The following is a 25,312-nucleotide window of genomic DNA, read 5'->3' on the forward strand; positions in this document are numbered from 1 at the left end:
GACCTTATAAATGCCTACAAATATCTGAAGGGTGGGTGTCAGGAGGATGGGGCCAAGCTCTTTTCAGTGGTGCCCAGCGACAGGACAAGGGGCAATGGGCACAAACTGAGGCACAGGAAGTTCCGTCTGAACATGAGGAGGAACTTCTTCCCTCTGGGGGTGACGGAGCCCTGGCACAGGCTGCCCAGGGAGGTTGTGGAGTCTCCTTCTCTGGAGATATTCAAGACCCGCCTGGACAAGGTCCTGTGCAGCCTGCTGTAGGTGACCCTGCTTCGGCAGGGGGGGTTGGACTAGATGACCCACAGAGGTCCCTTCCAACCCCTACTATTCTGTGATTCTGTGATTCTCTTTGCCGTGCCATGCCCGAGTGGCTCCGACCTCAGGGCGACTCGGACCTGATGGCTGGGATTAGCCGTACCGCAGCATTCCCGGGCAGCAGCACAGCCGTTCCATGCCTGGCCAGTGCCAGAGAACTTGAGACATCGGCGGGGTTTAGCCGGGGGGAGCCGGGAGAGGGGCGATCACATGCTCGCCCGCCCAGGATTAGATGTGGCTGGCTGCTGCGGGGAGCCATGCCGGGGAGCTGTGCCGGGGAGCCGTGCTGGCCGCCGGCGCTCTGAGCCCATGGCCCCAGGCAGCGGGAGCCAGCTGTGGGGGCCCTAAGGGCTCGGCGGGGACGGCTGGCCCCAGATGATGTCCTACCTCCAGCCTCCTGGACGCAACCTGGAGCGCTTCGATGGGCTTTCTCTCATTTACTGGTAAGCAGGGTAGGATACTGCCATGCTGGGAACGGGGCATCGCTCGGCATCTAGGACCCCATCTTCAGGACTGGCGTTAGCGAGGATGCTTTCAGCGATCCCATGGTTTTTTTATGGGATTTAATTCAGTTCATTTTGGTGGGCCCTCTCCAGAGGGCAGGGACTCGCAGAGGTCCCGCAGCATCCGAGCTCCCTTGGGAGGAGCAGCACACAGGTGAGCCTGGTATCAGCTGGGAGTGAGGAAGTGGATTTATTTTGCAGGCAGCAGCTGGGGAAGCACCCACAGCCTCTGCAAGTATCTGTGGGTGCTCTTGCTCCTGTTGTAGCCTCAGTGCTGGGCTCTCGCATCTGGCAAAACCAGCCTCCCCAAAGGGAATGTGTCCACCCTGTGCCGGTGGGGCAGGTGGGTGCGGAGCGGGGGCCCCAGGTGGGTGTGGGGAAGGCAGCGGGCACGGCGGAGGGGATGGGAGGTGAAGGCGGATGCTGGGTGGCTGCAGATGTCTATGTAGGGCAGAGAGAGCCGGCGGGAGCATGGCTGTGGCTGGTGCCAGGGTTCAGAGAGTGCGGCTTTAGCCGATTAACTGGGGGTCAGTGGGCCGGATCCAGAGCTGGTGGGGGCCCCGGTGGGGTCTTGGGGCCACCCTGAGGTTTGGCAGAGGTTTTCTTGGGCTGGCCAAGCCTGGGCTTCCCCCCCAGGAGACTGAGAGCCTGGGGCACCCTGCAGTCACCGAGGACCATGGACACTGCTGAGGCACGATCCGTCTCCTGCTGAAGTAGGTCATTGGAGCGAGGGCTGGAGGGGCTGGGGGGGTGACAGCACCCCATGGGAGTGCAGGCAGGCTGGTGAGGGCAACACCCTGGGGTGACTGCTACTGTCACCTGAGAGGTCGGGTTGGGGCACTACGCTGATGCCTCGCTGCTGCTTTTGGGTGCAGAAAAGGCAGAATCCATTCCTGGTCAGAAGGAGGTAGTACAGGACATGCCTGACCTCACAGGGTGCGTTTTGGGGAGCACTGCCAGGGTGGTGCCAGTAATGGGTGATGATGTTATGGGGCTGTGGTGTGCGTACCAGTGCTGGGGAAGTCAAGGCAGTGCTGTACCCCTGCCTGGCAGCATCAGCAGGATCCCCTGGGCATCCCTGTCTCCATGGAGTTGCTAAGCCCTGCTTCCCTGCACTTGCAAGGCAAAAATGCTCAAAACCCATTTTCTACCTCAGAAATCTGCTCATACGTCAGGGTTTTGGGTCAAAACCTCCCCCAGCATTGTCCACTGGGATGTGCTTTGTACAGGCAGAGAGCCCCAGCTGAGGGGTGGCCAGCTTTGTGCCGAGGTCCAGCCCCTGCGTGTGGCGGGTGCCAGATGCACTGGCTGGCGTTCAGCTGTCTGGTGGCTCCGCTGGGATGCGGTGGAGGGCGGCGAGCAGATGGCAAGGAGATAACACCTCCCCAGCACTCCGATAAGTCCGGCCCCACTCTGCTGCTGATTAAAAGATTAATTTTGGAGTTTAATAAATAAACATGGGCTGCCAGCGGGACCTCGCCCAGCATCATCGGGGTGGGGACTGGTGATCGACGGGGCATGTGGCTGGACTGGCAGCTCGTTGCTGAGCACTGGTTTCTCCTGGCAGCAATGTTGGTGTGATCCTGTGGGGCTCTCCCCTACAGCTTCACTCCTCCAGAGAGCGGCTGCTGGAGGCCGTAAGCAGGTTTTGCAATGGTGGCTTTTGTGCTGGAGACTTGCCAGACCCCGTGGGAAATAAAACAGCCCCAGAGGTGCCCACTAATGCAGGGCACGTCTCGTGGCTGGTGGCCGGACCACGCTGTGCACACCCCGGGTGGGTGCAGACCCGCCGCCGGCTCTTCACCGGGCATGGCTGGGGTGCAGGACTGGTTAGGCACTTCCCCCAGTCCCATTTGTGGTGTTACTGCTGCTGTGGTTACGGCTTGTGCCAAGGTCTGGGTTTGTGCACGGGGATGTTCACAGCTTGAAGATGGGTCAAAGCTCTTCCCAAGCCTCTGCTGCACTCCCAGCTCGGTGGCAGTTGTTTTTGTATCTTTCCACACTCGGCTGTTGTTCCCCCCCCCCCCTGCTTCTTTCTATCTTCCTTCTGATGGATTTACTTGGGCGAGTTTCCTGCGATCATTCTCATGTTTTCCCCAGTTAATTTGGGGTGGACAGACCAGTGGCCCAGCTGGCAGAGAAGGGTCCACAGCCCCTACCAGTGACCGTCCCCTGTTAATAAGTTTATAACCAGTCCAATCCCACTGCCCAGGGGATTTAGAAGGGCAGACAGGTTTATAATCCTGTTAACCCTTTGTGGGAGCTGACACCCAAACCAGGGCTGCAGTGTGAATCACCAAGCAAAGCAGTAGACCATTGCCCTCATGAGACGGAGAGGAGGAGGAGGGAGGAAGGCTTCCCTGCGTGCGGGATGCCTTTGCGCCTCAGTCCTGCTGGGGTGAAAATGAAGCAATCTCATTTGCGCCATCCCGCATGATAGTATTTAAATTATGTTAAGCCCCATCTCAAGTGGGTACTTCTGAGGTCTGGACTGGAGCAGATGCTGGGGGACACTTAATGTCTGCTGGACACGGGGCTGTGGCATAAACACCTTTCCCAAAAATCTCTGGCAGACCATGACCTCGCTTCCACCTGAAACAACCTCTCTTCCCAGTTACTGTGGGACAAGCTAATTAAAGAGGCCCTTTTGTTTTTTCCTCAAGCAAAGCCCTTTAGAGCAGCACGGGAAGAGCTACATGTCGATGGAGGGGTCTGTCCGTGGGAAAATGCTCGTAACCCCTCCCCAAGCCCCAGCAGTCTCTGAGACTGGCTCTGCCAGGCAGGCACCTGTGGGCTGAGCTTTTTCTCACTGGCTGAGGAGCACCTCCAGAACATGCTCCACCTCGGCTGGCTTGATACATATCTTTCAGGTGGGCTCATCTCCCTTCTGGAAGCCCCTGTCCCCACTGGAGTGTAGGTGATGGGCAGCAGAGACCTGGCTTTAGACAGCAAAGGTTCACTGGGATGAATCCCTTCTGCTGAAGAAAACTGCTGGCTGAGAAGGATATTGGAAAATAGCATGAAGTTTAGAGGAGGGTGATTAAAGGGTTTGAGGAAGTGAAAATTCTGGCCAGCAGTGAGAGACGGCATCTCCACCTGCCCGTGATCGTGGTGGCCAGGTGGTGCTGGCTCGTGGGACATATGACCTGGGAGAAGGGGTCTTCTTCCTTGAAGAGTGAGGAGATACATCCAGCCCAGGATGGAGACATCTTCCCTCAAAAGATAGAGGGAGTAAGCATTGGAAAATTGCCTTGGCTTTAAAACCTCCTCACCTCTCCATCTTAAGACTAACAAGCAGGCTTTGATTCAGGCAGGAGTGAATGGTTACCCACCACTACAGGGAGTGGAGAAATGAAATGCTCCCTGGGAGCCACCTTCTGACCTCCATGGCCAGAGAAGACCCGTACTTAGCTGCAGGGAGTGGAGCTTGGTCAGCAAGGGGGATTGTTAGGATGGGGTAGGGGTGCTACGGCCACTTTGCAAGGAAGGAACACTGCAGACATGAGGTGTATGACAATGACCAGCGCTGGTCGTGTGCCTCGGGGAGGAGGGGATTGGTGTGCAACCATGCAGGCGGTGGTGGGAAGCAGCAGCTACCCCTGGGCAGCCCCTCCGGTCCCCTGGCATCCCCCTCTTCATCCCAGAGGAAGGGGATGCAGTGCTTCCTATAGTAGCTGCCTCCTTTCTCTGCCAGTAATTTCAGCAGCATGGTTTTGTTCCCTCTTCTGTTCAGACTTGTCTGTGAACATCCTTGATCTTATGAGCTGATTTGAAGCAGCTCCATGGGTAATATTTACAAAAACGATGTGGGCTGTGCTGTGACTGGACAGCATGCAGCTGCTTCCCAGCTCCACAGTAGCTGATTTATTTTGTCTGATTAATTATCAACACTTTGTAGCTGATCCTGTAAGCAACACACTTGTATTTGCTGTTTTCTAATCAGATGCAAATCCATCTTCAGCCTACGCTAGTTTTGTTTTGTCATGAAACAAATATTGGGTCATTATTAAGCAAGTGCCTGATGCCACCTGGGTAGCCCTTTGCTCCCACTGTAGCTCCTGGTGTTGGTGGGACATGGGCAGAGACCATAAACGGTGCCCTCATGAGGGCTACACCCTCCCATCTCAAAACTTCTTACTGCTGCTTTCCGGAGGTGAAAGCCCTCAGACAGACCTCACCGCTGCTGCTGGACATCTTTACACCTCTAATTCCCACCCACGCAAACCTGCTCAGACCCTGTTTCTCTGCTAATCTGTGCAGCAGGCTTGGTGATGCTGCTGTCATGACAACCCAACCGTCCCCAGGTCTGGCATCCTTGTGCTGCTACTTTGCTGAGCTCAGGATCCTACCTGGAGCCATGATTCAGTCCTGGCCTGGATGCCGTGGGAAGAAGGGAGGTGTGTGCTGCCCGGCGTGGTCCCAGTGTAGAGGGCAGGGATGTGGGGCCAAGTTACCCAGTGACGGCTGCCTTGAGTCAGGCATGGGCACAGCGGGAACCAAACCTTAAAGGAGGCAGAAGACAGATGAAGGAAGAAATGCAGAAGAGCCTTTTATCCATGGACAGGCTAAAGGCTGCTTGCCCAGAAGGTTCTTTGACCAACAAGTAAAGCAGAGGTGTATAATAACGTAGCAGTGAATTGCATCCGCTCATGATTTTCTGTTGGACAGAAAAGAAACTCTCATCAATTTTGTTGCATCCCTACCCATACCATTACTTCATACCTCTGATCCCAGTGGTGGTTTCTAAAGCAAGAAGGCTGATATCTCCTGCCCTGGGCACTGAAGGGGAGGGAGCCTCAAGGCGGCCCTCTCTTCAGGCAGCACATGGCTTGGCTGGAGGCAGGGAGGATTGCGTAATTGTACTTAGGAGAAAATCCAAATTTAAAATGTGCTGCCAGGAAAACTCGGGGGGAGGGGCGTGGGGTCAGAAGCAGAAGAGAGCATCCTTCACATGAAGCCTGCAGACCTTCATGATGTGTTTGCAAACTAATACCCTGAAAGCCCAGGAGCTGGTCACTTCAAAGCCTCAAAGTCCAGAGGTGCTATGTGTCCTGGGGCAAACAGGCATGCTCTGGCACAGTGATATATGTGGAACCTCTTCAGCTGGGGAGGCAGTGGAATTGTCTTCCTGGCTGCCCCACCAGCAGACATCTCCTTTGACATGCTGGAGTTGTTTCTTTAGTTCTGGTTTTAGACAAGGTGGCTTTTCCACCTGCCGAAGGAGCTTAATGGACTGTGGCTTGAGTTGCACAAGCCTTCCAGATCTCTTCACCATCAGTCAGTGCTGAAGGCTAAGTTGCATGAAAAGATTGGTTCTTGGGTTTTAGACTCAATGTTGGGGCTGGAATAATCGAGGAGACCAAAGGCTCTATTTCTTTTTATGGCCTTAACATGTCCTGGAGATGATGCTACCTGAGCAGAACAGTTTGGCTGGGGAGAGCAGTCATTGCACCCTGTAGTTTCAAATGAAAGGTGTTTCACAAGAGATGAGCCTTGAGCGATGTGTTTCCACACAATTTTGCATTTTCTTTTGGACATCTCTCTGCCCACTTGTTGACCGGGTTGTGCCAATGCTCCTGATGACATTAAATCCATGGCCTCCATCTATTGTGGGCCAGTTCTTCCCAGAACTGTTTGCTTGTAGTCTGGGTAGGAAGGGCAAGGGGAGACTTGCATGATGAGAAAATATAACTTTACTGTTGGTTGTGCTTGTTGCAGCCATCCTTTCCCCCTCTTTTTTTTCTGAAACTTAGATATATGTACTGCCACCATCTTCTCCACCTGCTTCATCTTGGTGATGGCCAAAGTTTGATGGTTTGGAGAAGGTGAGATGCCCTGGAGGGGAAGGCAGGATGGTGTGTAGGGCACAGCCAGGCCCAGTAACAGCCTGCTTTGCCTCCTTGCTCCTTAGCAGCAAGCAGCAGCTCAGCCGGCTGCTGTGGGATGGGGAAGAGCACCACTGCAGCAGACCCAGTCACTGGTACTTAACCCACTCCCTTTCTGTGCCTCTCCCCAGTGCTCCCAGTTTTTTTCTCTCCCATTTTCCCCTTCATGATCTCTTAGAAAAATGTATTGGAAACGAGCCTGACTTGTGCTATATTTTGCTCTTGATATTTTTCTGCCCTTTGGTCCTGCTCCAAGACTTAGTTTGATTCCACCCATAGCTTCACCCACCCCTGCTTTTACATGCTGGTGTTAAGTAAAGCTGACTGATAAATTTTCACTCAACTTTTTACATTAAATTTTTTTTTCATGGAAAAATAACTTTTTACATAGAAAAAAAATCAGTTTCACAAAAAATCAGCTTTCCAGCAGTCAACTGAAAGGTGGACAAGCAAGTTAAACATGTTTGTATGCTGTCCAGCCCTGTAGTGTGAGTTTGTACTTAATTTGTGCTCCTTCCATTCGCCCATTTATTTAAAAAGGTAAAGTCTTATCAGCAGTTCCCTGGGATAAGAAGTCTGGGCTTTCCAGCTGGATTTACTCTGAGTTGCTCAGCTAGGCTGCAGTTCATTCAGTAAAGAGCTTGATCATATGGCATATCCCCTTTGCTAGTGGGATATTTGCATTCAACACCGGTTATGCAGAGCAGGTCTGGGACCCTCAGGCAGGTTATATGCGGCTTAGAAATCCTTCCTGAATGTGAGCCTGAGTTTTAAAACACTAGAAAACTTCTGAGGCTATTTTGCTGAAACTTTTTCTAAATAAGACAGGTGTTAATCAGCAGGAGGAGCATCAGCGCCTGATGCTTTTGCCAGGGTCAGTCTGTGTTTTGGAGGATGGAGTCAAGGATCTGAGGGTTTGGAGATAAACTTGGAAGCTGAGCCCTGCTCCTCTTCCCTGAGGGCCTCTGATTTTCATTTACTTCACTACCTCACAGACAAACGTGTGGTTTATTGCAGCATCCCACCCAGCAAGTATGAAGTATCTGCACACAGGAATGGCGAGCGTGGCTTCAGATGCAGTTGGCAATGGTTGGTGGGACTGTGGCTGGAGTGCTGAAGGTTTAAAGGTGCTGAGCGCCTAAGCCCCAAACACACGCGTGTTCACTTAATGTTGAGTGTGGAAATTGTTCCCAGAGATGTGGAAACCAGGGTGGATGAATTACTGCATTGCCAGGCAGAGAAACTCTCCTATCTGCCTGCATGTTTTGGGTTAGGCTGGCCTGGCTCCAGCGAGCTTTCCTACAGCCCCTCTGAAGCTGGTCATAGAGATCATCTTGTTCTGCTGACATCACCTCCAGCACTTGTGCTATCCCTTCCCTTCAGCGGCACTGATTTATTCCAGCCAAGGCTGGAATACTCAAAGGGGTAATTCTGTGAGTTAATTTATCAGAAAAGTCTCAAAGGACCTCAGGAGGCTGTACATTGAATTTTGGTGGTGGGATGAAGACCGTCACTTATTGTGAAGGGGATGATTATCAGTGCATTAGAGAACTTGCAGTAGGATCGTTAGTGTAAGCAGCAGGAGGCTGGTGGGTGAGGGCAGCTTGGGCATCCATTCATAGGTGAGCTGCTGAAAAAGGCCACCCCGAGGTGAGCACAGTGCTGGGGTGCTCCTGCCCCTTGAGGAGATGTGTCCTGGCATGGACCAGCTCCCCATCATAGGAGAACAGGCACAGATGGAGGGTTACCACACCCCAGGGGAGTTGAATCCATGTGTCTGCTCTGCCACAGAAATTTCTGGCTAGCCTTGACTGAGTCATTTAGGGCCAGAGATGTTGGGTTGCTGGGCACTCGGACCCTCCTGCCTTAGTGGAGCATCACGCAGAATTGTAGAATCATAGAATAGTCTGTGTTGGAAGGGACCTTTAAAGGTCGTCTAGTCCAACCCCCTTGCAGTAAGCAGGGATGTCTTCCACTAGATCAGGTTGCTCAGAGCCCCGTCCAGCCTGGCCTTGAATGTTTCGAGGGATGGGACATCTACCACCTCTCTGGGCAACCTGGTCGAGTGTTTCACCATGCTCACAGTAAAGAATTTCTTTCTTATATCTCCTCTCTTTTAGTTTAAAACCATTACCCCTTGTCGTGTCGCAACAGTCCCTGCTAAAAAGCCTGTTCTCCTCTTTCTTGTAGGCCCCCTTGAAGCTCTGAAAGGCTGCAATAAGCTCTCCCCAGTGCCTTCTCCTCTCCAGGCTGAACAGCCCCAACTCTCTCAGCCTGTCCTCACAGCAGAGGTGCTCCAGCCCTTGGATCATTGCTGGGGCCTCCTCTGGCCCCGCTCCAACAGGTCCAGGTCTGTCCTGTGCTGAGGGCTCCAGAGCTGGATGCAGGACTCCCAGTGGAGTCTCAGCAGAGCAGAGGGACAGAATCCCCTCCCTCGCTCTGCTGCCCATGCTGCTGGGGATGCAGCCCAGGGTATGGTTGGTTTGCTGGGCTGCGAGTGCACATTGCTGGCTCATGTCCAGCTTTTCATCCCCCAGTATCCCCAAGTCCTTCTCGGCTGGGCTGCTCTCTATCCCTTCATTCACCAGCCTGTACTGGTATGGGGGTTGCCCTGACCCAGGTGCAGGACCCTGCACTTGGCCTTGTTGAACCTCATGAGGTTCACATGGACCCACTTGTTGAGCTTGTCCAGGTCCCTCTGGATGGCATCTTGTCCCTCAGGCGTGTCAACCGCACCACTCAGCTTGGTGTAATCTGAAAACTTGCTGAGGGTGCACTCAATCCCACGGTCTATGCTGTTGACAAAGACATTAAACAGTACTGGTCCCAGACTCCTGAGGGACTCCACTCCTCACTGATTGTCATTGATTAGTCCGGTTTGGCTGAAGCCTTTATGCAGATGTGGACTAGATGCTGGGCACACCTTGCTTTGGTGGGGTCTGCATATTGTATTGCCATCTATGTTTGATGTTTAGTTGGCATTATTTATCCAAATTTTGATTTTGCAGCTAAATTAATTCATTTTTTAGGAGAGTTTTGGCCACCTAAAGGTCTAGTCTGCTCTGGTTTTTAGTATTTCATCTGAATGCCTCCAGATGGAAGTCACTTTAAAAAAAAACAATTAAAATGCAGGAAACCTTTTCACATTATCATTATTTTAAAGCACCTCAAACTTGCCCAGCAAGGCTTCACACGACCATTGTGGAAGCTCTTGCTAATAAAATTAGTTGTTCATGGATGGGAAAAGTAATATCCAACAGCATCAGATTCAAGGAAATATTTGGCAAAGATTTTGCAGTTCCCAGCAAGCACATCCATATCTGATCCCCAGCTGAGCTGGACTGATGAATGCTGATGTTCAGCTAACAAGGTCTGGTACTACTAATGGGGTCTGGCCTGGAGGTGTGCTATGGGAACAGCATGAGAAAGACACCATTGATGGAGTCAGGGCTGAGAGCTCACCTGTGACCTTAGCTGTCTCCCAGAGCTGGTCGGGATGCAGGACCTGTGTCCTCCCACTGCCCACAGCTCCAGGTGAGCACTTTTCTTGGGAATTTCTCTTCATTCTGCACCATGCCCACCAAGATCACAGCCCTGCTCCTGCCGAGCCCTGAGGTGGCCTGTTCCAGCTCTGTTCCTGCTCGCTGGCCAGCCTTGGATGATCTCATTTCATCCCTCCATCCCCATGTCCCACCAAAGGAGGTTCACACTGCTTCTCTGTCTGGGTGACATGCAGCTAGACGGGGACAGAATAGGCTGTTTAAAGGCAGATCATACTTCTGACCTCCCAACAGACAGTGGAACAGCTGAACTTGCTTTGTATTAAGGAGGAAATGCTGTGGGCTGGAAAAGATGCTAAAGGAAAAAAAAAACCAAAACCTAAACCCCTAAGTGCTACAGTCTGTTATTACTTCCAAAGCTTTGTTACAGATTTTAAGCCTTTAGGGATGGTAAGCACACATGTCCTGCATCGAACGCTGCCCTCCATCCCTGGCGGGGCTGTTCCCAAAGACGCACAATAGGATGCATCCAAATAATTACCCTGTCGTGTTAATGATGTGTGCAACAGCCCTGCTGGGGGGCTGGTGGAGCTCCCTCCCCGCTTGTTCAAGAAGGCACTTGGATGGGCCGTGTTGGCTTTGGCTTGCGTAAGCTTTAATCTAAAGTTGGAGATGTTTTTAGCTGATCTGTGTTAATGTTGGGTGGAATTAACATGCATACGGGGAGACCACGTGACTCCCTCCGACCTCCCTCCCCCCCCTTTTTTTTTCCCATCGTTTTAACGGATTCCTGCCAAATCAGAGTGGCTGGCGCCCAGCAGGGCTGGGCTGCCACTGCCAGCAAGATGCCTGCCGTCTCTGTCCTTTACAAGGGAGCCATCATCATCAGCAGGTAAAACCCCCGCACCTGGGGCAGGAATGGGGAAGGGGGCACGGGGCAGCCCTGGGGGTCCTGGTGGCCACCTCTAGCCAAGGGTCACCTGCTGTGGCTTCTCCAGGACTGGGGTTCAGTGGCAGGGATGGTTTGCGTGCAGCAGAAAGAGCGAAGGACATCATCACTAGCACTTGTTGTTGGGTTTCTTGTGTCTCTAGCATTAGCAAAGCTCGCTTCTGCTCCACCGCTCATGCATCAAATCGGGGATAAAAGTTGATCGTATCAAGTAGGCATCTGCTTTACCAAAACCTCTGTCCTGATGTCGCGTTTCAGCCTGGTTTGAGCTGTTTCTGTTTGCTTGTGGTGGAGTTTCCTTGATGATTTACTCAAAATACTCTGAAAATCCTGCATGGTAAACTGAACCAGTATGGGCCCAGGTCTGTGCTGACTTCCTGGGACGCCTTCAGGCTCCTTTTTCTGACAGCCAGATGTGGCCAGTTGTTTTTCCAGTCTCTTGAATACATGAAAAATTGCAAGAATATCAAGGAGGGGTATTTTTAACAAGCAGAAAAAGCTTCCAGTACAAATCTTAGAGGTGGGTGTTACTGGCTTTGCAGATAGCTTCATATTTTGAGAGGTATTTTGGATGCTTGCAAAGAGAAGTCCTGAAGGTTTATTCTTCTCCCATGTCCCGCTGGACTCAGAGGAGCCTGTTGTGCCCCATGGTGTTGTCCCTCCTCAGCTGTATCCAGATTTGGGATCCAATATAGATTCAGAAACTTCTCTTGCAACTTAAATCCTGGGAAGTGGAGCGTTTTGGGAGCCCTCCACCCCTGGTTTCCCACCTGGCACACCTGGCTCTCGGTTTGTCAGATGAAGGTCCACCCATCCTCACGGGGGTGACCACCATGGGCCCAACTCAAGGAGGAGAAGCGATGGTGGTCCCAGCTTTGAAGTCCATGGTCCCCAGCTAGGGCAGAGTGGAGCTTTCAGTGTCATTTATTTGGGACACCCACCTTGCTGGACAGTGTATAGGGGGAGACTGTGGGGCAGTTGGGGCAGTTACTTGGCACAGGGGAAAGTCATGTGTATGATGCTCTTGCACCTGCTTTGGCTTGTGATGAAAAGCTCCCACCCTCAACCTGGCAAGGCGGGGACTTGAAGCGGCTCGGCAGATCTTGCATCCCCCATTTCCAGACCCCCTGCATTACAAAACCTTGGGAGCGGATGGCGCCCGACTGTCTTCATTACAGGCTGTCTGTATTTGTGAAACTGGTTTATTCCCAGAACATTGGTCCGAGGTCTGATCTCATTTCCCGGGAGCTGGACAGCTGTCCAGCCCCGTTAATCTGGGGTAATGAATCACAGACAGGTCCATCAGATTTGCTGGGTGGGGAGGATGGCATCCAACCCTGCACATATTCTCTCATTTATCTGTATAAACTTTGGAGGGAGTGGGAGGGGGGATTTTTGCCAGTGTGAGCTTAATATGCGGGACTGTGTCCCTCAACCTGCGTGTCTACATCATTCCATGAGCAACCTCTGGGGAAGTGGGAAGCATATCATTGTGCCCTTGTTGGTTGGGCGTGTTTCTTTTAGCCTGTGAAAGAAAAATGCCTTTCTGTTGTCTCCCAGGACACTCATGGGACCATATGGCATGGATCGAACCGTGCACTGCTTTGATTTCTACGACTGTGCAAATGGACTGGGTGAGTACTGAACCTCTGCAAGGGACACCAGGGTGGGCTGGGGCAGCTCAAACATCACCCTGGTCCCCAGCACCTGTGTTGTGATGTGCCTCCCTATGTGAAGTCTGATATCTTACAGAAATACCAGTTCTTGTGCCTGCCTGTGTTGAGCATCTGATAGAACCTTTTGCAGCTGGGACGTGAAAATAAGATCAAAATCCTGACAAATTCCCTGTTAATGGTGACAGCTGCAGTGCTGAGAGCTGTGCAGGAACCCAGGGCCAGAGCCCCTCCCATGAGCAGGAGAGGGGAGGCTTTTAGCAATTTTCTGAATTAATTAAATTAAAATTTAAAATAAAAAAAAACCCTTCAAATATTATAATAACAAAAAATAAATAACATCCCAAGCACTTTCCAACTGCCTGCCCCTGCCCCACCACAGGTAGTGTCCCACTGGGAAGCCACTCCAACGGGCAACACAGGCCGTTGCAGCTCTCGTGGGGACCGGGCTGTATGAGTTGTTTTTGGAAAGTTTGGCCCACGGGTAAGGGCATGAGCACTGAGCAAGTCAGACGTCTTTCCATGGTGCTCTGAACATCAAAGCACAGAACAGAAGGGAAGAGAGATGGTCATATCCATCAGAACGTGAGAAATAGCCACGGTTCATGCAACTCAGCCCGAAAGGATTCAGTGTAGCATCTCAACTGACCTCTGTGTATCCAGCAGCACAAACACTGGTGCTCTTTCATGGTCTTTATAAAAAATTGCAATCTTGCAAGAGGATTTCTCGAGGTCCACCACAGTCTCCTCCATATTTTTTAATTGCAAGTGTAGCCCATCATCCCACAGGGCAGCTACAGGCCCCTTGGTGAGGCCCTTGGGTGACCATTTGGAGACCCCTCCTGAGAATTCAAACTCTTCAGAGAAACAAATTCAGGTTTTCTGAGACCTGAGATTAATTTATACATTCATTATTGTCTGTTTCCATCTCTTGGGTAATGGGGCTTTCTGCTGTGGAGGAAAGGCTTTGCTGACTCTTCTGGTCTTCTGTTCATGATGCTCACAGGAGCTCAGAGAAATGTCTTTGCTCAGTGAATATGGCATTTTAATCTCCAGAGGTGGATTTGGTTCAGTTGATGGGATTTTAGCTGTTGGGTTAGATTAGCTCGTTAAAGGAGGAGACCCAGAAAAGCCTGATCGGGCTGATGCTGACCTCTGGAAGAGGCATGTAGATGTTACAATCCACTTCTAGCCACTTTGCTGGGTCCCAGTACTCCTCCTTTTCCTCCAGTTGGTGGCTACAGGGTCTTGCAGACCCTCTGTGCGCTGCAGGAAGGTATAACGATGTGGATTTTCTAATACTGTCATCAGCTTTGTTCATCCTCTCTTGAGAGGCTTGAAACACCCAAGACTAGTGGTTGTCCTCCAGAAATCATCCCTCTCTGCTGAGAACCAAGGGGTGCTTGCAGGACCCCTGTGTCTGCCATAGGTGTAGCTGATCAGAATATGTTTTTTTGGGGAAAAATATGTGCCTCTGTGAGCTGCTTGTGTTCAGATCTGGGTGTTATTCCAGTAGACTTTCTTTAGGGTAGCATCAACCTGCTCGATGCTGGCGTGGCAGGTCAGCGTTTGGCCCCGGGTTTGTTGCTCTGTGGCTTTAGGTGGAAACCCACACGTGAACCTCAGCAGAAGTTCAAAGGGGTTACCTGGCAGCTCCTAAAACCTGAACTTTGAATTAAAGAATAGCCATCAAAGGGAAGTGCTGATTAAGAAGCATTTCTCAGAAACACCGAAATCCCATTATCTTGACCTTCATCTTCTTAGGACAGGGCAGTGAGCGATTCACCTCCAATCTGTCCCTTCCTCCAGACAGAAAAAGCTGGCCGGGGCTGCAAGATCAACAGAGGGATTAAGGGAAATGTAATTGAACATTGCTAGCTTAGGCGTAAAGCGGGTGGCCTCTCTCTGTGCAGACCGCCAGGAGTGTGGCACGGCGGCCGGTGGGGTCAAGATGCGCCGGAGATGATTACAGTTGGGCTAAACAACCAGATTAGCCAGGACACCCCTTGACCCGTGGTATATAGGGAGCCAGGAGCAGGTGAGATTCTAGCCTGAGAAGTTGAGAACTGAGACGCTAGCATTAGCGGGAGCGGGATTAGATGCGGAAGAGAAGCTCGAGGGTCTTGAAGAAATTTATAGAATCACTAAGAATCTAAAGAAAACACCATCTTGGTCCATCTAACCTGTATGCCCACCTGGAGTTTCCCCAAAAACATATATTCTGCAAAACAGAAAATACTAGGGACAGGGGCATCAACTCCAGGACCTTTGCCAGAAAGGAAAGATTAAAGAGAGAGATCCAAAATAGGCTAGATTATCTGGCCCTAAGTATGACTTAATAAGCATTATACCGGGACTTTGATGCTGTGATAATTAAAGAGCCGTTATTTACCTACACTTGGTACCACATATAAATTTGTGTTTATAAAATATGAAGACTCCCAGGAATTCTACCACCACAGTCTTTGATGATTTGTGTTTGTTGCAATCAGTCCCGGGATGTCCCATGGCTCAGTCCGAGCCCCAGCAGGGGTGAGGCCTTCTTCTTCCTCCTCCTCCTCCCCACCCTGGTGGGCACTCCCTGCGGCATCTCTCGAAGGGCAGGACTGGCATCCACAGTACCTCCATGGCAAGGAGATCGGTGAGAGGGCGGCGTGGGCAGAGTCTGGCAGCACCCAGCTTGTTTGCCAACAAGGGAGTTAAAAATCAGGGTTTTTTCCTCCCCCTCATCAAAGTTTGAGTGTGTCTGGGAGCAATACTGTGAGTAATCGCTGATTTTAATAACAAGATCGGATTTTCTCCTGACATCGTTGGGGATAAAGGGGGATTTGTAGATACTTCAGCTATATTAAGCCATTATTACAATTGATTTGCGGACACAAAAGGGAAATGAGTCATTATTGATTTGATACCTTGGCAAAGGAGCCTGTCACAAGTAGATCCCATTGGGCTGCTGGGCGATGCTAAAGCTGCGCCTCTTCTGAGATGCAGATTTTTACATGAGTTTTCTAAAGTATTTTATCATTCCTAATTAATTCATGTTCTGGTGTAAAGAAAGACGTATTACAACTTCTTCAGCCATCACCTTGGCTTAAGCCAGACTTCCAGTGTCCTCCCCATCCAGGGGAACTGATGGGGCTTTGCCTCTGCAGGACCCTCCCATGCCAGTGGTTTCCCAAACCCATCCCCAGCGTAAGCCTGCTCTCCAGGGTCTCTCTTCCAGCTGGTGGCAAAGCCCACCAGCAGCCACCCCAGCCCGGTTGCGAGCTAAGATTCTTTCCAGCTGAGCCTCCTTGGTGATAAGCAGGTTTTATCTTCTGGCAGTGGGCTTTGGGGCTGCAGCATCTCTTCCCCACTTTGGTCCGCAGGCACCTGACCTGTCCCCATGCCTTGGTGAGGCTTGCACCACTCGGAGATATATTTTTTGGGCAATATTTCAAATTTTAGTGAATTTCTTAAAAAAATGCAATGGAGAGCAGCATTGGCACCTTTCCCTGAGGTGTTTTGCCATGAGTTCCAAGTGCCATCAGTAAAACAGCTCCTCCTGCCTGGGGGTTGTATGGTTTAATGCATCAAGCCCAGAGAATAAACTCCAGCACTTGGATGGAGCTGGGGTTTCGTGCTTGGGAGCAGCAGCCACTGGTACATATAGGAATGAAATGAAAAACTGTGATAATCTGGTTTTAATCACAATTTTAATGTAAAAGTGACTTGAGAGACAAGGTCTTTCCCTAGAGGTGACTGAAAACTGTGAGGGTCTAACAAGCAGAGCTTGGATTATAAATGGAAGGGAACTAGGGATGGAAATAGCACCGTTGTCCCAAGTAATCCCAATCTATGGTCCACTCCTCTTCCCTCCTGCTCATTTCAGAAGGGGATCTCGTATTTTGTGGAAGAATCTGTGCTCTTCTCCCCTGGAGAGAAGTGTTTCTCACACGGGGTAACTTTGTGCATCCCAGCACCCCACCAAGGCTTGGAGCAGCTTATTGGCCCAGGAAAGCAGCCAGAGGATGAAGCTGGCTTCCTGCTGGCAGTGCCCCTCTCTGCAGTGCCGCCTGTCCTCAGCATGCCCTCCTGTCCAGAGCAGCAAAATGCCTGACCGACGGTTCTCGGGAGAGATTTGTTAATTAAAGCCAGGCTTTTTAATCCTTCTGTCCACAGCCTAGATCATCGAAGCAGGATTTACTGAGCCCTGGACAAATAAGTCTCTTGGGCCTTTTCCTGCCAGCCAGCTTACGCACGGGCAGCAGGCTCAGGTCCCGTGGTTGGAGAGGTGGCCGTGCAGCATGAGAGTTCTTTGCCAAGGTGCTGCAACAGGGGGTTTCAGAGCCTCACTAAAGGTCATCTCTGCACCCCGGCTCCTGCCTCTGGGCTGCTCATCCCGGCCTCAGACACTGATAAAAAGTGGCTGCTCCTGATGGGAAGCTCTGACATTGGTGGCAGCTTCAAAGGCTGTAGTGGAGATGCTGCTGGAGCCTGGCAGGCAGGCAAGCTTGCAGCAGGGATATTCTCACCACTGTATTGAACCTGGGGCTTGTCCAGATGTTGCACCTCAAAGGGGGTCCCCTGGGGGAAACACTTGTCCCCAGTAATGTTTCAATGTGACAAGTCCTATCAGAGACAAGAGCACAGGCTGAGGCATCCACAGCAGAATCTGATCCTTTCCCATCAGTGACGAACTTGTTACTGTTGGAGGCAGTCCAGAGGAGGCCACAAAAATGATCAGAGGGTGGAACACCTCTCAATTGAGGAAAGGTTGACAGAGTTGGGGTTGTTCAGCCTGGAGAAGAGAAGGCTCCGGTGAGACCTTATAGCAGCCTTCAAGTACTTAAATGGGACTTACAAGAAAGATGGGTTCAAACTTTCTAGCAGGGCCTGTTGCAATAGTTTAAAACCATTACCCCTTGTCCTAAAAGAGGGTAGATTCAGACTAGATGTAAGGAATAATTTTTTTATGCTCTAGGGTGGTGAAACACTGGCACAGGTTGCCCAGAGAGGTGGTAGATGCCCCATCTCTGGAAACTTTCAAGGTCAGGTTGGACGGGGCTCTGAGCAACCTGATCTGGTTGAAGATGTCCCTGCTCACTGCAAGGGAGTTGGACTAGATGACATTTAAAGGTCTATTCCAACCCAAACTATTCTATGATTCTATAAACTTGGGGCTGAGGAAGGTGGTCACTTCTTCCCTACGCCTTTCTCGGAAGCTTTGTCTCCATAGCTGTTGCTCCAAGCAGGTGCTATCAGATGCTTTTAGCCTTTGTGTTGTGTCAGCGTCTGCATCCTGTTGCTTCTGCTACTTGCTTGTGAAGTGCAGGGGACACAGGCGGCTTTCCACAAAAGGTTGTGGAAAGGGGCATTAGGTGGTGATGGGATGCCTGGGAGCTGTGCTGGAGGCTGCATCCCTCTGAGACAGCCCATGGAAACTGCTCTTCTCTGTGTCTTTGTGTGACAGGCATTTCTTTTTCACCAGGTATTAAGGTAATCGGTGGCATCAAGGAACTCACTGGAGAAGAATATGGAGTTTATGTTAAGCGGATCCTTCCAGGGGGTGTTGCTTACGCAGACGGTGAGTGAAACATGGTGCAGAGTACCGCAAAAAGTGAGACAAGCCAGAAGAGCATGTATTTATTTTATACATTGCCTTATCAGACATTCAGGTGCTTCCTCCCAGATTTTCCAGCAGTGAGGGTATTTTTTTACTGTGGCAATCATTGCAATATTCAATGGCAGCCTTGCCTTGGCTTCTCAGCATAGATATGATTGCTTCATGTCTTTAAAGCAGGATCCAACCCCACCACACAAAGAACTTCACTTTGCTGCCTGTCCTTTCCCACATGCCACTGACTGCCTGTAGCCCTAAAATGACTGGAGAACCTTTTGCAAATTAAGCTCTGCTCTAGGCCACTGATTCAATTCTGAGCATCTTCAAATAAGGATGTATTAGGCAGGGCTCTGCAGAGTTCACCTTTCAGACCTTAAGCCAGAAAGATATATGGGTGTTTTTTTTTCAAATCTTACAGCATCATTTTGCCTCCTCTAGGTGACCCTGCTTCAGCAGGGGAGTTGGACTAGATGACCCACAGCTGTCCCTTCCAACCCCTAACATTCTGTGATTCTGTGATTTTTCCATCTAATAAAGAACAATAAATCCAGAACAGGTGGAGGTGCCACTCATGATTTTCTACCTGACCTCAGACTGAATTAAGCAAAAGCTTTATTGCAATTTTCAGTGTTTACTTTCGTAACTTCCTACAGCAGAGGAAGTGCTGCAACGTTAGCACAGGTTGTTCAGGGAGGCTGCAGAAACTTCATCTATGGACATCTTGAAAAACAGGTTGGATGAGCATCTAAGGAATAATCTATGCATATTTCATCCTGTCTCTGGGCAAAGGAAGGAACTGCCCAACCTCTCCCAGTCCCTTCAAGCTGTATTTTCCACAGTTTCTATCCATTAGTTTTCTTTTCTAGGCCGCCTGCAGCCAGGAGACCAGATCCTGGAGGTCAATGGAGATTCCTTAATTGGGGTTACAAGCGAGAGGTACCATATCCAAACAGAAATTTTGCATTCCTGTTGCTTTTGTATAATTCTGTGAAATGGTTTAGGCTGCGGGTTGCACGGAGGACACCAGGGCATTGCTTTGTTTGTGCTCTGACACAGCCAGTGCTGTTCCCAAGAGCCACCTTGGGAATTATCAGACAAAAAATTTCTGTATAAAAATAGACCAGTGACCCAAACTGTATTTGTGAGATATTCAGACATTTCCCCAAAATGCTGATTTTTAACAGTTCCTGGCACCCCCACTCCATCTGCTGCAGCTTCCCAACAAGCCCTGCAGCTCTCCGTGCCGGAGATTAGCCAGTGCCTAAACCCTACAGTGCTGCTCTGTGTGGGGGATTCCCTCCGGAGCTGCAATCCAGCCCCTCGGCTCCCCACCAAGAAAACAATTGACTGATCGAGAGGCATACCACACTTTTCGGGCACCCTTTTTTCATTAAACGTGGTGCTAGCCTCCTGCTGCCTTGCATTTCTGCATGGTGTACTTAGGCTGGGGGGATGCTTGGGAAGCAGCACGAGCAGCTTCTCCTGCTCCCAAACCTGCAGAGCGGATGGGTTTGATGAAGCAGGTCCCCGAGGACATCTCGGCAGCTGCAGGGAGGCTGCGTCTGGCCCCCCTGGCACATTGCCCTGACTCTCACGGGCACACGTGTGTTTGAGCCAGCAAGCAGCCGCCCTTGAGACTGAAACTTCCCAAGGAAGGACGTGTACTGGGAGATATTTGCTCACCACCACATGCATCTTCTGGGTCTGCTTTGTTATCGGGGACTTCTAACTGAGTGCAGAAAGGGGAAAATCAGGCTGCAACTCTGCTGCCGTCTGGCCCCGGTGCCAGGGCAGGGAATGGGGCTGCTCCACAGGCTACCATCCAAAAAAGTCCCTTGGCTGCTAGTGGGGTTTGCCCAGGCCATGGGTCTCTGCCCAGTTTCCCGTGAGCTTTGACATGTGTCCGGGCAAGCTCAGTGGAGTACTGCAGTGAGCCAGTGTTGACATGTTGTGGTCCTTGTCTCACAGGGCCGTGGACATCCTGAGGACAGCATCGGCCACCAGCCATATGCGCCTTCTTATAGCCCGTGATGACGACGCCAGGTAAGGGGTGTCATCTTGCACTGGGAAGGTGGATCACGGCCCTCGTTGGCACTGGACTACCTTTGAGCTAACCGCGCTCAAAGCCCATGGTGAAGATGGAGGTGGCCAAGGGTCTTTCATAACTGTTACACTGGTGGGAACACTCTGGAGCTGTGATGGTAAAGGAAGCAAACCTGGTGGCTCCCAGCTGCACACCTGGCTCCAGCCCACCCTGTGCTGGCTCCACAGGGCATCCTGGCATTGAGCAGATTTCCACAGGTGTTTCCTCATTGAGGACCAGGGCAGCTCCAACCTTAGCTGTAGGGTGGCCTGGGCTTCTTCAGCTCTGCTGTCTGGTACGGAGCTGCCTACGGCTTATTGTGTCTTGTACAGAGCTTTGGATGAAGACACAGAGGGAGAGGAGGATCTTCCTTTTTCTTTCCAGTTAGACACATTAAGGTCTTCCTTCCCCACAGGATTCCTCCTTCCCAGGGAGAATGGGCAGTTTCTCCCTGAAACCTCTCCCCTCACTGCTCCCTGGAAAACCATGCTTTGTCCAGAGAGGGTTGGAGGATTCAAAAGGAGAAGGAAAGTTCAGTTTTGTCTTGGCTGGATGTAAGCTGTGTGAGACAATGATGGTGTCATGAGAGAGGGCAAGGTTGTGGAAACCAAGGTATGGGATTAGTGGGGTCTTTGCTGGCATAGCCTGGGACATGTGGCGCAATGTGCTGGAGCATCCTCTCCCTTGAATAGAAACACAGGTCTGGAAACCTGAGGTGCACCAGGAACCACCAAAATGAACCAGGTTTAGGCAGAGCGCGGTCGTGGGCAGGCAGGCTGGTGGCACTGAAGCTTTGCATTGTGTGTGGGTGGCTGAAGATCACAGAGTCGTTTGCTCAACATACCCGCATCCCGTTAGCGTCGGAGATGATGGTTTCATTGCTTATCCATCAACAGCTGTGAAGCATTACTGCTTTAGCAGAATAGTGAGAGTGCTGTAATGACAGGGATGAGACTAATTTTGACACAGTAATATACTGATGGAATAATTATTTGCTATTAATTATGGACTGCTTTTCAGCTACACTCTTACAGTGAAAATAACATCTCAATTCATTATATTAACTGCAACTCCTTCAGCAGCTAGTGAGGAAGCACCGGGTGAAGCAAGCAGGTCACCAGAGCTAGACTTGGTAGTTTGACGCTCTTTTGCTTCAGACCAAGTGCTTCACCCGGTGCTTCCTCAGCAGCTGCTGAAGGACTTGCAGCTAATGTAATAGTAAGGATGCACAGGATGCACTTCTGTGCTGCAGCTGTCCCTGCACTTGCCTAGGGATGGAAGTGGCAGTGGGCATCTTGTGCTGTCCCCTCTGGGCAGCTGTTGCCAGGGCTGGTTCCCAGCAGGAGGGATGGATTCCTGCAGCTGAGCAGCAATCTGCGCCCAGCAGCAGAAGGGTGTACTCAGGGAAACACTTTGTTTCTCAGCCAGAGCTCCCAAAGCAGGTTTTCTGCCTTCACCTGATCTGGTCCAAGCTGTTTACACATCTCGATGTGCCTCATAATATCTTAAGTTGGAGCAGATGTTTCTCAAAATATATGCACGAGTAGCTTTGTCGGCAGCTCCAGCCCCTTTGTGCATCTGTTGGCAGTCCCCAATCGCCTGGCGAAGGAGCTGCTTGTAAACTGACCGAGGGAGACTGGGAGGGCAATGAAACTTTAAGCAATTTATTTGCCCTCCATTTGCTGTTGGTTATCTGTTAAATCTGCAAAAGGTTAGGCAGCGGGAGAGTGTGGAAGTAATCAGTTTATTTATTTTTTTAAAAAAGATTTGCAGAGATTTCACTTACATAATCACCTCCCAAACTGTTTAATACATGAATATATATCTCCAGGATTAAGGGCAGATTTTTCTGCTTTCTACTTTTTTTTTTCTCCTTAGTTTTGTCTTTATTTTATTGATACCGCATTATCTTTTAAGTCTGCCCTTGAGCGTGGGTGAGCAACAGCCCTCTGTCTGGGTTGGAACGGGCTCTCTGACTTCCCAGGCACTGTCAGCTCTGCAGGTGATGCCCACGGAGATGCTGCGCTGTGAACTCCCATGAGCTGAGGGCAGCCTTGTACCTTCCCAGTGCCCAGCAAAGTGGCTCACGAGATGTGGAAGCCAAGAGAATGACACAGGGAGGAGTGCAATTCAATGTATTTGCAGATACTCGCATGCAGGTCGTCCTCCTAAACCCTGAGTGCACAAGGCACGCTGGAGGAGGACACGTAATGGCTCTGGGTCTGGAAGACAATCCAACCCGCCTGCCAATTTTCCCAATGACTCAGCTGAGTAGCATTTTGTTGCGGTTGCCCTTGGGTGAGTTTGACTCATAAACACTGTTATTTGTCCCTGGAGTTAATTACAGGCCCAGATTACCTGTGCTCTTAATGGAACTCAGTCCTGGCGTGTATAAGATGCATGTTTTCAGCCTGTCGCATCAGACACGCTGCAGAGAGCAGCAGTAATGCTAGGGCTTAAAGCAGAAAATTCAGATTTAGAGCTGGACACACTGGCTTTGGATGACGGTTGGATCTGATTTTTGTCTGTGCTCATCTTTTAGCTAATGAGGATAATTTTATTGCATACGCATAATTATTGTTTATTCATTCTCAACATGAAAGTTACAATAGTTCCCTGTTTTTGTGTGTTGCACAGGTATCATCCTGGTCTTTCAGGTTTATCACTGTGAGAAAGCTAGTTTGTGCTGCGCCTCCTAGTACTCACATGATAAAATGCTAAATACATTGCATCTCTGCATGATATGCACAGTCATCTCGGTGAAGATGGGTTATTGTATTAATAGGACTTGAACAAGAAGCAGTAAGGAAAGCAGTCTCTTCTTCTGCAAACGCATAACCAATATCAACCAATATCCAGGAATCAGCAGAGAGGCTGTTGCTGGAGTTCATGCCCAGCCTGGTGCGAATGCAAAGTAATCCCTTGTTTGCTGCGAGCCCTGTGTGTTTGTTCAACGGGTTTCTTCATCTGAGCACTTGGTGCTAAACTGGAAGGCAGCAGTGGGGCTGACTCCGGCGAGCCTGGGGTATCCCAGGATCACTGGCTGCTCTTTGGGGAAGAACACGCATCCTTTTACACAGAAGCTGAGATGCACCTGTACATGTACATTCCATAAATGCTTCCTAGGCATTTATGGAAAAGCAAAGCCCAGCAGCAGCAAAATGTGCTGCCCAGCACAGCTGGTGGAAATGCTGTAGCTTCTGCGAGCTGGGTGCAGGAAAATCTACTTTTGTGACGCTTTTGCAGTGCTTTGGGTTCATGGTACTCACTGACCTGCAGGCTTGTTTTTTGAGACAAGCAATTAATTTATCTGGTGTCACAGGCTCCTCTTTCTCCCTCCGCTGCAGTGCAGAGCTGAGGTTTCCAGACGCTGTTTTCTCGCGTAACCTTTGATGTAGGGTTTACCCTTTGTTCTCCCAAGAACAAAAGGGCAGGACAAAAAGGTATTATGAGATAAAACAACAATATTCTGCAGGAAGATTGACCCCCTGCTACTTAATCTGTAGCAAAGTCAGCCTACAGCTGGCTGCTGCTGGCAAATGCCATTATTCCACTCCATGCCATGGGGCTGGCTGAAGGCTGTGCAGGTCCAAGCTCTGTTACAGGGATCCTCCAGATCTCAAATGCCTGCCTGTATCCTAATGAAAAAGAGCTGGAGAAGGGATTGTTAAAATGAACTTTTCACCTAATACAACCCCATGATTATGTTTTTAAATAAAGCTGGGCATTTCAGTCCTGCGGGCATCTGACAATTCAAAATGTTTTAGTAAGGGTCAAATTTTAAATATTAAAATGTCTTCTGAAGTCTCTTGGTGTCAGAAAGCACAAAGCAAGACTTGCTGTCATTCCTTCAGTGTACTTGCTCATTAGTCAGTAATGTCTGGGCATTGTCTGCCTGCCTGCAAATTCCTTCAAATACAGCACTGAGGACAAAATTAATTCTCAGGAGATTGACACCAGAAAGTGTATTGCTTGCTGCTGGGATAAGCATGTGCTTCAAGTTAGTCATGTGTTTATGTCCTTGGTGGAACTGGGGCTTGCAGTATTGACCAACAAAGCAGGAGCCGGGACAGCCGTCCGTGACGTAGCATTTAGTCACATCATCCCTACAGCAAACGGCTGGGCTGGACCCGGGCTTGCAAAGCAACCCTGGGCTCGGAGCTCGTTGTTCAGGCTCCTGATCATATAATGATAAATACTTCTTTGTGGATGAACTTAACAACATGAAATAAACAACAACAAAGAATCCTCGAGTCATACATGCCCTTGCTTATAACAGAGTTTGACAGCATGGATTGGTAGATTGAGTTTGCACTGTTTAGCAGGGTTTAAAGAACACAAGAGCTGCCAGACTAGTTGTATTTGCATTGACTAAGAGTTTTTAGCCATTGTTTTAAGTTCATAACCTGTTCTGTGCTCTGATGAATTATTATCTGAGGAAAATGTAACAATAGATGACCACAGGAACACCCAGCCCAAAAGAAAAACCCAGCTGCTGATGACTTGGTAACCACTGGAAACACTATGTTAGCTTCCAGCATGTTAGACCTGGCATTGCAATAGGTCATGGAGGGATAAGGCCATGACTGCATGAGTTACAAGTGAAATGGGACTGTGAATCACCTATAGAAGTGCAGAGGCTTTACTGGAAAGTCGGAAAAATTCTACTAAGGTAAGATGCATCAAGGCTTAACCCAGGGAACCACAGAACAGCAAACGGCTGTCCTACGGCTATAGGGTCTAAGTTGTCCTTCAGCTTTCTCAGTGCTTTTACATTTATTTCAGTGTCTAATGCTATGAAA

At 50.2% G+C, this 25,312-nt stretch overlaps 1 protein-coding gene across 3 annotated transcripts in view; it reads left to right on the plus strand.

Annotated features, from left to right (window-relative positions):
* Nucleotides 1-561: 561 nt before the first annotated feature.
* LOC104336114 (syntaxin-binding protein 4) overlaps nucleotides 562-25,312 on the plus strand; it is a 47,376-nt gene continuing 22,625 nt past the window's right edge. For all 3 annotated transcript variants that reach the window (XM_075436480.1, XM_075436481.1, XM_075436484.1), the window contains exons 1-5: nucleotides 562-758; nucleotides 12,713-12,786; nucleotides 18,296-18,391; nucleotides 19,294-19,363; nucleotides 20,396-20,470. In XM_075436480.1, the coding sequence (XP_075292595.1) occupies nucleotides 691-758; nucleotides 12,713-12,786; nucleotides 18,296-18,391; nucleotides 19,294-19,363; nucleotides 20,396-20,470 (383 nt within the window). In that variant the 5' untranslated portion in view covers nucleotides 562-690. The remainder of the gene's footprint in view (nucleotides 759-12,712; nucleotides 12,787-18,295; nucleotides 18,392-19,293; nucleotides 19,364-20,395; nucleotides 20,471-25,312) is intronic.

This window comes from Opisthocomus hoazin, chromosome 15, assembly GCF_030867145.1.
Source record: "Opisthocomus hoazin isolate bOpiHoa1 chromosome 15, bOpiHoa1.hap1, whole genome shotgun sequence".
In the NCBI taxonomy this organism is placed as follows: domain Eukaryota; kingdom Metazoa; phylum Chordata; class Aves; order Opisthocomiformes; family Opisthocomidae; genus Opisthocomus; species Opisthocomus hoazin.